This window comes from Dama dama, chromosome 11, assembly GCF_033118175.1.
Source record: "Dama dama isolate Ldn47 chromosome 11, ASM3311817v1, whole genome shotgun sequence".
Taxonomy (NCBI): Eukaryota; Metazoa; Chordata; class Mammalia; order Artiodactyla; family Cervidae; genus Dama; species Dama dama.
In genome coordinates, this window is record NC_083691.1 from 93,531,098 (window position 1) to 93,543,722 (window position 12,625).

Genomic DNA, 12,625 nt, shown 5'->3' on the forward strand with positions numbered 1-12,625 from the left:
CGTCTACGTGTTTACAAAGTGGAGCAACGACGAGGAAGCCTGGGCCGTGGGTTCTCACATGTGCGGCTACGAAGCAGCCAGAGTTCTAAAGAGCAGCTGTGTGTGTGTGTTCAGTCGTCCGACTCTTTGCATCTCCATGGACGGTAGCCCGCCAGGCCCCTCTGTCCATGCGATTTCCCAGGCAAGAATACTGGAGTGTGTTGCCATTTCCTTCTCCAGGGGATCTTTCTGACGCAGGGGTCAAACCCGAGTCTCTTATGTCTCCTGCATGGGCAGCTGGGTTCTTTACCACTAGCATGACCTGGGAAGCCCAGGGAGCAGGTGCTGGTGGTATGAACTCCTGTCCCCTCTTCTCTGCCGACTGCGCCCCTGTTCTTTCTGCAGCTCAGCCCCTCCCCAGGCCTCCTGAAGCTTCACCCTATCAGTTTTCACTAAAGAAACATCAATAAGAACATCTGCTTTGAGGGAGAACTAATAGGCAGAGAAAAACTTATTATTTTCTAAAGGCTCTCCCTGGAAAAGACGTAAGTAGGTGAGCATTTCAGATACCATTCTGACAGAGAACAGCTCTGGGATTTGGGGGGTCGTTTGGAGCATAATTGCTTTATAGTGTTGTGTTGGTTTCTGGGTACAAGGAAGTGAGTCAGCTATATGTATACCTCTGTCCCCTCCCTCTGGAGCCTCCCTCCCACCTCCACATCCTGCTCCTCTAGGTCATCCCAGAGCACCGCGCCGAGCTCCCTCTGCCACACGGCATCTTCCCGCTAGCTCTCTGTTTTACACATGGTCGTGTATCCACGTCAATCCCAGTCTCCCAGTGCATCCCACCCTCCTTTTCCTCACTCCGTGTCCACAGATCTGCCTTCTACATCTGCGTCTTCACTCCTGCCCTGCAAATAGGTCCATCGGTACCATCTTTCTAGAGTCCACATATATGCGTTCACATACGATATTTGTCTTTTTCTGACTTACCAACTCTGGTTTGAAGGAGATGTTTTGGAGATTTGGGGCTAGTCATCCTTGGCTGGGAGCTAACGTGAAAACAAAACTAAGGTCACTGATCATTTCTTCAGTGTGATTTAGTGGACAGGCCCTTGAAACTTCTTATCCTTCCGCACATGCTTTATGAGTAAATAAACAAGAATCCCCCCCAAGCGGCCAAAATCAACAAGACTGCTGCAGAGTCAAGACTGCTGTTCAGTCAATCATGCTGAACTTTTCAACCTGGGTAACGGTCCACTGTGGAGTCTCAGCATGTGATTCTGTGCATTTGGGAAGGAAACAAAGAAGGGAACTTGCAGTTAGACCTTGGCATGTGGGGTTTGGAATATTTGGAACAGTTTTCTTGGCTTTTGGAAATAATTACGAAGTTGGCTTTGCAGAGAAAGTGATGGCAGGAGAAACGTGCCTGCCTTTCAGGAAGTGAACCCCGAGCCTGGCAACAGGGTAAGTGCCAGGGTTTCTGCCAGAGTCTTTCTTCAAGGATTTGAATGACCAGACGGATGGGAACATGGTGGCCTGACTGACACAAAGCATGGAACATCTTTGCAAAGTGCTGAGCACGAATGACGTGGCACACCCACTGATACGACAGGGTCCTGCGGGTCTGGGGACTGGTTGGCTTGGGAATAAGCAGCTGAGCTTGTCCCAGCCCGGGAGAGACAGACGGGGGGCAGAGGACAGCGAGTGACCCTGCTGCCCTGGACTGCTCCCATTAACTGGGGGGCTGCGATGTCCCTCCAGGCCACTCTTCAGACCCACGGCTCAGCCGAGGCCTCAACAAGGGCAGAGCAAAGCCACAAGCCCTTCCCACGTTAGGAGTGTCTCTGAAATAGAAACATGGAAAACTGAAAAGGAAGTGTTTGCACCTAATCTCACGTTGTTTATCAAACATTTTACAGCAATTTATGACATTCTATGTGCATAGGATTAGCCTTGCTAGTTTTTCTGGGATGTGCTGAAGATTTTATTTTTTCTTCCTTTCTTTTTTGCCCCTTCATGCACGCTCTCTAGAAAACCTTAAAACGGGCATTTTCTAGGATGTTTCAAAGTTCTTGAAAGTTAGTCAGCGAGTCCCTACTTCTTAGCCTTGAACCTTTGGCATCTCACTGGTGTCTCTGGGGACCACCCAGTAGACTCAACACACAACAGAATTCAGCAAGACAAGACTAGCTCGGTACTGTAAGACTGAAACTCCGTTTGGAGCAGCGAATGTCAGCGGTGAGAAGAGTCACTCAGAGCCCAGTTTACAGACACACGTTTAGAGCAGGCGTCAGCCTGATTCAGGCACCAGGTCAGATCACCTAACCAGACCAGATGCCTCGGCCTTCCTGTGCCGATTTCCAGTCCAGCCCCACGAGCCCCGAGCCAGCAAAGCCAGTGGCCTTTTCCCACCTTGGCGCCCATGCAGAGTGGGCTTTCCCACAGAAGGGAGTCCAGAGGAGGTGGGGACACGAAGTGTCAACTTGACTCAGACTGACGTGTGCGGATGGCAGGAGAAGAGGAGGATTCCCAGGGGAGCTGCTGGCACAGCCTCAGGTGGAGCTTCCCACAAGCGCCCTGAGCAAGTTGCAGGATGCGGGCTCTTCCAGGCATGCCCGTGGGGGTGGTACCCCCTCCCGCAGGGCCAGCATCACTCCTGGCCACACAGGCATCGTGGAGCAACTGGTGTCTAGCCGGGCCTCATAGCCAAGAGGGATGAGGGCGAGGGCCTTCGGAGGCCAGGACAGCGCAAGCCAGGGTATGGGCAGGGGAGAGGGGAACGCCGCAGAGAGGAGGCTGGGGCAGAAGGTGAGGCTGGGCGAGCACGCTGGGGCCTGCTTGTAAAGATGCTGCCAGGCCCGGTAAAGGTCTGCGCCCTGCCAGATGCAGACCAGGAAGAGGGATGCAGGGGACCGGGTTCACAGCATCTTAGCATCATTCTGTTCAACTTGCTTACCTATAAAGTAGGAATAAAACCTTATTCCATGGGGTCACTGTGTGGCTCAAAACAAGAGGGGATTAAGGGAATTTTAGAGTTAGAAGGGCCGCAGAGGCTGCAAGCGCTGTACAGAGTACTGACTGAGCCCAGGGACCTGGCGCTCTTAGAGGAGGGCGTGGACTCCATCCGCGTCTCATGAGTAAAGGCGACCCCAGCAGGTGACGCTTCAGGGCACCTGCTGTCACCATGAGCTGGGATTGAAGACCGTTAGCCGAGCAGTTACGATGTGCCAGGACTGTGGTCAACTCTTCACCATCATCTCTGCTTCACGGGTGGCGTCTGAGGCTGGAAGGGGTCAGGTGACTGACCCCCTCCACCCAGCACCCCCTCACCCCCCGCCATGCGGCAGGTTTGCGGCGGAGCCAGGACTTGAGTTTGGAGCCTTCAAGTTTAATCGCTGGGGTGAATACATCAGGCCTTTTAGACACGTGCTCCCAGGGTCCCCAAGGGTACTAGTGGCAGGGCAGGTATGCAGGGCGGTTACTCCACATTTCCCACCTGCCTGCACGTCAGGTGTCCTCGGCCTGGGGCGGTCGCCGCTGCCGGCAACTGGAACGGGGGTGGGTGAGCTGTCGTCCCACCTCAGCCCACCCCCCTCCCCGCCCCACTGATGGTGATGCCAGCTTGTTCAGAGAGAATTGTGACTCACCATGGCCCCTGAGAGCGTGGGCGTAGATTGGTATTTATCTTCAAGAAAAACATTTTTGTCAGAAGGTTTAAGAATTATCAAATGTCTTTGAATGAACAGTTCAGGGCTGCTGTGTGTTAATGCAGAAACACGTGTGTGTGTGTGTGTGCGTGTGCAAGAGAGGGCAGACAGAGGGATCAGCTGTGCATGGGGGTGAGGATGCCCCAGGGACGGCCGGTGACTCAGCTCAGCAGGAATCTCGGCAGGATGGTGACCAGACCCCCAGGGTGGGTGTGGGATGGTGGGGGAGGGTCCCAGGCAGCTGCTGTCACCAGCCTGGAGGGCCATGCCATAGCCAGGGTGTGAGCAGCCCCTCCCTTGAATGCAGGACGTGGGACTCGGGACAGTGAGCGACCAAATGACCAACAGCCTCACGAGGGTGGAGGCCAAGAGCTGGGCCTCCCTCTGGAGGATCTAGTCAGGACAGGGCGTAGTATCAGATTTAGAGGGAACTTTCTAGTGTCAAGGGGGCTTTCTTGGGGGCTCAGTTGGTAGAGAATCTGCCTGCAATACAGGAGACCCAGGTTTGATCCCTGGGGTCAGGAAGATCCCCTGGAAAAGGGAATGGCAACCCACATCAGTATGCTTGCCTGGGAAATCCCATGGATAGAGGAGCCTGGTGGCCTACAGTCCACAGGGGTGCAGAGTCAGCTCAGCACACATGCATGCAGCGTGTGTCAGAATTTCTTTCATTTTTGAGGCTGTGAATAAGAGTCCATGTTTGTCCATCACTATCTGTTCAGTCTGCAATGGACACATCAGTGGCTTCTACCTTTTGGCTTCTGTGAATCTGGGTCTACAGATTCCTGCTTTCAATTCTTTGGGGCATGTACCCAGAAGTAGAATTGCTGGGTCATGGGGTAATTCTCTGTTTAATTTTTTGAGGAACTGCCTGTCATACTGTTCTCCATACCAAAAAAAAAAAAAAAATTGTTAAATGCATTTATTCCATGATCAGCATTACAACAGTGATCACGTGATCCAAACCCCAACTCATCTTTAATTAGGCTGATCACTGTCCTCAGTGGACAGGACTTTAGATGGTTTGTCAACTTTATTCAAATTCTCAAGGACAGAGCTGAACTGTACTCACCTGGGTACATTCATCTGGCCTCCTGGTCCAGCCCGGTGGGAACTCTCCCAGCCGGCACCCTTCGTCCTGGCCCTCCTGGTCTGTGCCCTTTCTCTGCCCAGCTCACGCATCCTCTGGACTTTGATGTTCAGCTGGTGGCACCTCCTGGACGTATTCTCCCCCCTTCTCCAGGTTGACCCAGGGCCCCCACCCCAGGCTCTGTCTCTGAGGTTCCTGCAGCCCAGCCTCCCTGCCCCGGGAATCACAACCACCCCCTCGCGCCTGGTTGGGTTTGTCCCGCGTGCTGTGGCCAGTGGGCCCCCAAGGTCTGTGTGTCCAGGAGAAGCACTGATGAGTTTCATGTGCAGCTTCTCTTTCTTACAGACCATTCCCAGGGAAAGCTACCTGTTTTTCAGAAGCTTCTAAACAGTGCCTTGGAGAGGAGCAAGAGACGTACCCCACCCTGACCCGTTCCACCCCTCGAGTTCCGTTTCCCTGCCCCCGGCCCCTCTCACGTGTCCGTCTCTCGGCTCCGGGTCTGCAGGACTTGTCTTACAAGGACCGGCATTGGCACGAGGCCTGTTTCCATTGCTCTCGGTGCCGGGGCTCCCTGGTGGACAAGCCGTTCGCTGCCAAGGAGGACCAGCTGCTCTGCGCTGAGTGCTACTCTCAGGAGTACTCGTCACGATGCCAGGAGTGCAAGAAGAGCATCATGCCAGGTGGGCACCAAGTCCCCAAGCCCTAACGCCCCAGTCCCTGCCCACGCCCCCCTCCACCCCCGCACACTCGTGCTGGACCTGGAGCTGGGAGCTGGGTGCTGCGCCCCATGCGGGTGACATCCTGGCAAACTTGACCGCAGCTGGCTCTAGTGGCCGGTGATGGATGACCTATCTGTTGATGGGGGAAGATGGGACTGTGTCCCTTGCTTTTGGTGGGGGGTGGGGAATCTTTGCTTTATGGGAGACAGGAATCTTCTTTTAAAGAATAGAATGGACAAAAATGCTATATGAAATTTTTCAACACAGTATTCAAAAAATGCATGTTAGACACGCAAAGCGAGGGCAAGAAGAACCTAAGATCTGGACCCTGGATAGTTCATCGGCTACGTAGGGTCCAGTGACGTCCTCTGTATGACCAGTAAGGGGCGACTGCACAGTAACCTCGCCAGACATAGTGAATAAAATACAGGACTCCCAGGTAAATTGGAATTTCAGCCGATCCCACCTGAGACTTCATTAATCTGGCATCTCTGCCAGAGAGCCGCATAAAATCAAGAGAGGGCTCTGTCCTTTGACTGTCTTCTGGGGTGTGGCCCCCAAACCAGGCTCAGGATGGTGGGAGCAGGGCATAGGTCTAAGGTCCCCAGCTCTTGGGAAGCTGGATGCTGCTGCCTGGGGAGCCCTGAAATTGCTCAAGAAAGTGTCTGTCCTCAAGACAGTGTCTTAGAGGATGTGCTTCCTTCAGTCCTGGGAAGCTTTAGAATTAAGGGCACACTCACTTATCAAGGGAATCCAACCCACAGCAATACTATTGTGTTAAATAATCTGATAAAGCATGAGTGAAGTTTAGGAAAAAAATTGGTCTCCAAGAGTAAATTAATTTTTTTATTCTAACTAAAAGTGTGCAATTAAGTGATTTAGGTTTGTGGTTTTATATGGGGATTTTCTTAATCAGTAAATGTTTTTGACATTTAAGATACCTTAGTTTTTGAGGCTGTGAATAACGGTCAATGTTTGTCCATCATTATCTGTCCACTGTATTTATATATTTAGCTCACTTCATAAACAATTACTCAAGAACTTGAGGTCCAGTTTGCCAAAGTCCTCCTTGGCATCGAACTTAGAAGGGATATCAAATACACTAAATTTTGTTGTTCAGTCACTAAGTCCTATCTGACTCTTTGCAATCCCATGGACTGCAGCATGCCAGGCTTCTCTGTCCTTTACCATCTCCTGGAGTTTGCCCAGACTCATGTCCATTAACTCAGTGATGCCATCCAAGCATCTCATCCTCTGTCGCCCCCTTCTCTGCTTGCCTGCAATCTTTTCCAGCATCGGGATCATTAAATTCTAAGTGTCCTTTTAAAGGACTTCACTACATTGGTGAATGGAAACAAACATAAAGTCATGCCCCTTAAAAGTGATTTTTTAAATGTGCTGTATCCATGAACACGCTGATAAGATGTGCAGGATGAAGTTTGAGGGAGGATTTTGAATTTTCAACTTCAGTAGAATGAATGTCAGCTTGTAGAAACCTAGGTGTCCTGCAGAGTCATGCTAGTCCACACAGTGGCTGGGGTTGCGCCGACACATGCAGAGAACTCAGGCTGCAGGGATCATTTAGAGTCAGACTCCTGACTCTGCAAGGAGACTGACCCAGGGGATGCCCAGCTGCTGGGACCCAAGCCAGGGCCATGCGTGTGGGGAAAGACACAGCTTCCCAGGGCAGTGGTCCAGATTGGGAAGAAAAATGTTCACTGCCATTTTGACAAAGACAAATATACCTTAGAGTAAGAGGTGAATTTTTCCTAAAATTCCTGAGGCCACCAAGACAATTCTTGATTCTGGCAGGCTGGTCTCTGAGGACTGCTTCCCTCTCCCTCCGCCCTGCTTTCTCCCCAGGGACATGCATTTCACCATCTCTGCTGTTGGGGTTTTTAGTAGAAGCCTGGGTGGTATCTGCTGTGATGGAGGCACTAGGCCAGAGCAGGGCAGCCAGGAAAGGGGCCCTTGGAGACATGACCTTTGAGCAGTCTCAAGGTCGACCTGATTTCAGCGGATGGAGAAGTCAGAAGAGGGCAGATCTGGCAGAGGAAATGGACCACGCACCAGAGGCAGTGCAAAAAAAAAAGGCCTGCAAAAATAAAACAAGTACTAGACACTTAAAAAAAAAAAACAAACAGAAAAAATCCCACAAAACTAGATCAGAGTGCTAGCTAGCTTCCTTCCTTGGTTTGATTTTCAAAAGTGCTACAACTAAATCAAGATGAGAGCAATGCAGACTGGCACTGCGGCTTCTGCAGTGAACTTGGATAAAGAGGACAGGCGTCCCCACTTGGCACCCACAGCTGTGAGTCACCAACCCCAGGTACGAGGCTCCCGAGCCCACGCAGGGATGCTGAGCCCTGGCTCGAAGGTGCAGCATGGCCTCCAGGCAGCCTCACGCTGTTGCCAGGCCTTCACCAGTTTTCAGATTCCTCACTTGCTCCTTTGAACCAGAAAGACACCCCTTCCTCCAGGAGGTGTACTCGGTCCCCTGGCTCCTCCTCTGCTGCAGGTCTTTAGGAGGAGGAGCTTTGCCGCTCCCTGCTGGCGACCCTGCACAAGGACCGCAAGGTCTGCACCAGGTCTGGGGGTGCCCGACCTGGGACCTGGGACCTAGGACTGGACATCTCCCCGAGCTCCGGGGTGGACAGAAGGCTCATTCTGAACATGCAGAAGGCATGTGTGGTCTGGTTTGGGTGCTTTAGTGAGACTCACAATCGTTGGATATTTATGGACAAATCCTTTGGTGTCTGACCAGAGGGAAGGTCAGAGGTTAAAAGAACCAGTGTCAGAGGTGTACATGGGAAATTAAAACCCCAGAGACCAAAGATTTTGGTTCTAGAATTTACAGCAAAGTTCCTCCACCACTTTTACCTGAAATTTAATTGCTTGATGTAATTTTTCCCATTTTCAGGATTCATTGCCTCACAATTTAATCACAGTTTTGAAGATCACCATGTGCCCCCTACCTCCTGTTCTTTCTGGAAGGTGGTGCCTGGGTCTTAAAGGCCAGGAAGCTGAGAAAATGATCCTGAAAAAATGATGCCTGCTAAAACAAGCAGGCCATGATTCTGGAGCGATGCTCAGCTCCTTTCCAGCCAGCTACAATTTGGCCCATTGACTGTCATTTCAACTGTGTTATTTCAGTCTTAGTGCTAAAAACTAGTTACCCGATGCCTGCGTCCCAACACGAAGCCCCCACACCCTGCCTCCAGCTCCAGAGCCGCCTCCCTTCTTGCTCCCTGATCTGAGTTCAGTCTGACTCATATTAGTCTGTAGGCTCCGTCCTTCAGGTGAGCTCAGTGGGTGGCCAGAGTGGAAAGAACCACAAAACAACATCCATGGTTGAGGATGAGCCAGTGGCTGGGTTGCGGCTATGTCTGGGAAGACCTTGGTGATGACCCACAGAGTCCGGCCTGCCCCCTGAGCTGCCCAAGTATCAGGAATGCTGATTTCTGTTTCTTCATCCAAGAAACTCCTTCTCCCTAAGTCCTTCCTTGCGTGCATGCTAAGTGCTTGCTAAGTCGCTTCAGTCACATCTGACTCTTTGTGACCCCATGGACTGTAGCCCACCAGGCTTCTCTGTCCCTGGGGATTCTCCAGGCAAGAATACTAGAGTGGGTTGCCATTTCCTCCTCTAGGGGATCTTCCTGACCCAAGGATCAAACCCCAGTGTCTCCTACATTGGGAAGCAGTTCTTTACCACTAGCGCCACCTGGGAAGCCTGCAAATTCTGTAGTACTTCACAAAGGGAGATCGCATACACGTTTCTCTTACTTAAACCATCTCTTTCTATAAACAGATACATGCTCTTTTTTTGGCAAATATGGGGAAGAAATCCAAACAAATACAGCTCTCCTTGCTGTGAATCAAGCCTGGTGGTTGGGGAGGGGTGAATCAATAGCGTTTTCTCCAGGATTTCTGGTCTGCTTGAGAAATGATGTAAACCTCTCAGCTGATGGCACTTTTTTTCGGAAGGAAATGGAATATCATGAGGTAAGATCAGAAAATTGTTAAATGGAAGTACAAGTGAGGCAGGTGAGTTTTAACCACTAGGATTCATCACAGCTCAGTCTACACAGCCGGCTGCATCATGTGAGAGATACTAAGGCTCCTCCCTGAAGCAAACGTTAGACTACAGGTCCACTTACACCCGCCCATCTCCACCCCACTGGGAACCAGATGGGTGTTCATCCTCTGGTCCCCGTGCTCCAGATGCATATTTCCCAAGGATGAATCTGAGGTGTGCCAGGTGTCTGTTAGTATTTCACAAGCTGAAAGACAAGGATTTTTTCCACTTAATGTTCATAATCTCCCTGTTCAACACGTTAAGTATTGACTATGTACAGATTCTGTTCCGGGAGCCAGGTGTGTGGCTGTGAACGGACTAAATAGGAAAGCTGCCGGTTGAGAGGCAAGCCTTCTGAGCTGAAGTGACTCTACGCGAGTCCCAGGACTGGAGGGCGGCAGGTTCTCAGCACCGGTCGCTGGGCCTCCCCGGTGGTCAGTAACAACTCAGCTCCTGTCTCCCTGACCCCCGACAGGCACCCGCAAGATGGAGTACAAGGGCAGCAGCTGGCACGAGACCTGCTTCATCTGCCACCGCTGCCAGCAGCCCATCGGAACCAAGAGCTTCATCCCAAAGGACAGCGAGAACTTCTGCGTGCCCTGCTATGAGAGGCAGTACGCCCTGCAGTGCGTGCAGTGCAAGAAGGTACCTCTCACTCCCCCGGCCTGTGTCTGTCTGGTGTCCCTTCCTCAACAGCCTCCGCCCATCCCCAAGGTCTCCCCGCTCACCGCTCTCCTCGGATAAATGAGAAACCAGCCCTGGACCGGGCCAGGGAGGAGACAAGGAAACTGGAAAGGTCTCCCGGGGGTGGGGGTGGGGTGGGTGGAAGCAGACCCCTCATCATACTGTCCAGGGCCGTGTCCTAACACCACTAGACACGGTAGGGAGGCAGGCCCTGGGCTTTTTTCCACACCTTCCAAGAAGCCGGTTCCAAGCCGGTTCAACGGTGGTGCCAACCCCAGGTGTTTGTTAAGGCTCTTCCTTCTAACGCCCGAGTAGCTGAATAGACTGTTGGAGGAGGTGCCCCTGGAGGTAGAGAGATGCTCACAGGGACCTGCCCTCAGGTGGGGCTGCCGAGGGGCGGGGCTGCCGCGGGTGGCGGGTGACGCGTCCACGCCCGCCAGGAGTCTCCGGCTTTGCCCTCCTGCCAGCCAGGAGGCTGTGCTTTCCCCGGGCAGATAACCCTGGTACCCCGGTCACAGACGGGGAGCCAGGTCTGCGGTGGAGGCCCGGCCGCTGGGGACGGAGGTGGCGGGGGTGCCCTTCCGTCTGGAGAGCGTGTCGGGGGCGAGGGCCGCGCGCCCTGCGGAGGTGTGGGCGCCGCGGGAGCTGAGGCCCCTCTGCCCGCAGCCCATCACCACCGGGGGCGTCACGTACCGGGAGCAGCCCTGGCATCGCGAGTGCTTCGTGTGCACCGCCTGCAAGAAGCCCCTGTCGGGCCAGCGCTTCACGTCCCGCGACGAGTTCGCCTACTGCCTGGGCTGCTTCTGCGACCTGTACGCCAAGAAGTGCGCCGGCTGCGCCAACCCCATCAGCGGTGAGCGTCCTATCCGGGCCTGCATCACCCCCCACCCCCCCCAACCCCGCCCCTTCCTGCGGGTGTCCGGTGTTAGCTGAGGTCCTGTTGTTTCAGTAAAGGATGGTTTTCTCTGCACACGTCCTCCTAATCCGCTCTCGGCTTCCACTACCCTGTGCCGGAGAGTCCATCCCTCCACCCCGGCCCACGCAGCGTCTCCTCCGTGAGGCCATGTTCCACCTGTTTTCCCTCATTCTTTGCATCGAGAAATTTTGCGCACCAGACTTGAGGTGCACAGTGAAGGAGTAACAGAAATCAGTTCCCAGACGCACAGTAGGAAGAATACACACACACGGCAGGAGTCTCATGATGAGTGATGACCACGTAGTGTTGGAGCCCGTCATATTTTTCTGAGGCTCCGGAACTCCCCAGCCTGAGCATGGAATCTGGTTTAAACGTGGAGCCCAGCCCCTCGAGGTTGTAAGCAGCTCACGCTGTCCACAGTGCGGGAGCCAGGCCGCGGCTCCCTCCCCATCTTCACCCGGTCTTCCTCCCCATCTTCATCCGACTCCCTCCCCATCTTCACCCGGCTTCCTTCCTCCCCATCTTCACCCGGTCTTCCTCCCACCTCCTCAGGCCTGGGCGGTACCAAGTACATCTCCTTCGAGGAACGGCAGTGGCACAACGACTGCTTCAACTGCAAGAAGTGCTCGCTGTCGCTGGTGGGCCGAGGCTTCCTCACGGAGAGGGACGACATCCTGTGCCCCGACTGCGGGAAGGACATCTGAGCGACCCCGCCTCCGACTCCCCCACTCACCCAGGTCCCTGCTGGCGCTGCACACAGACGCTCTTTGCTTCCTTCGCCTCCACCGGGCAATGCTGCAACCCGGTGCCCTGGCCACTGCGGGCCTTTCCCTCTGCGCTTCTCAGCAATACTCACCTGTTTAAGTCCTTTAATCCACACTCTGTGCTTGGGAAGGAGAAAACTCATGGAAACCTTAGGCGGGAAAGGGCTTTGACTTTCTGTAATCAAGCGAGACCAATCCAAGTGTAAAAATCCTGTTGAGTGATATCTTTATAAACGTTTCTTTCACGCGTATTTAAGTGCAATCAATTTGTCACAGACTTGTCTGTTTCTGAACTACCGTAAGGTAATGAGTTGGTACTTCTGGTGTAACTTCCTGTCCTGTGGGGCTGAAAGCAAGATGACATGGCTTACAATAAAGGTAACCAGGGCAAAATCTTTTGCCAGGTGCAGTGTGTGATCTGGTGATGAAACATTCAGGTTCTGAGTATAAACAACACTTTATGGGACTTCCTGACAGTCCATTGGTTAAGACTGCATGTCCACGTCCCCCTTCCAGGCGCCATCAGTTCAATCCCTGCTCAGGGAATTGAGATTCCGCATGCTACGCAGGTTCAATGCCTGGGTCAGGAAGATCCCCTGGAGGAAGAAATGGTAACCCACTCCCGTATTATTGCCTAGAAAATCCCATGCATAGGAGCCTGGCAGGCTACAGGGTTGCAAAGCGTTGG

The 12,625-nt window shown here is 53.1% G+C and overlaps 1 protein-coding gene across 6 annotated transcripts in view; it reads left to right on the top strand.

Moving 5' to 3' along the window:
• FHL2 (four and a half LIM domains 2) overlaps positions 1 to 12,188 on the top strand; it is a 45,991-nt gene extending 33,803 nt beyond the window's left edge. For all 6 annotated transcript variants that reach the window (XM_061155832.1, XM_061155835.1, XM_061155834.1 and 3 more), the window contains 4 exons: positions 5,285 to 5,459; positions 10,049 to 10,218; positions 10,924 to 11,110; positions 11,726 to 12,188. In XM_061155832.1, coding sequence (XP_061011815.1) covers positions 5,285 to 5,459; positions 10,049 to 10,218; positions 10,924 to 11,110; positions 11,726 to 11,877 — 684 coding nt within the window. In that variant the 3' untranslated portion in view covers positions 11,878 to 12,188. The remainder of the gene's footprint in view (positions 1 to 5,284; positions 5,460 to 10,048; positions 10,219 to 10,923; positions 11,111 to 11,725) is intronic.
• Positions 12,189 to 12,625: the final 437 nt, after the last annotated feature.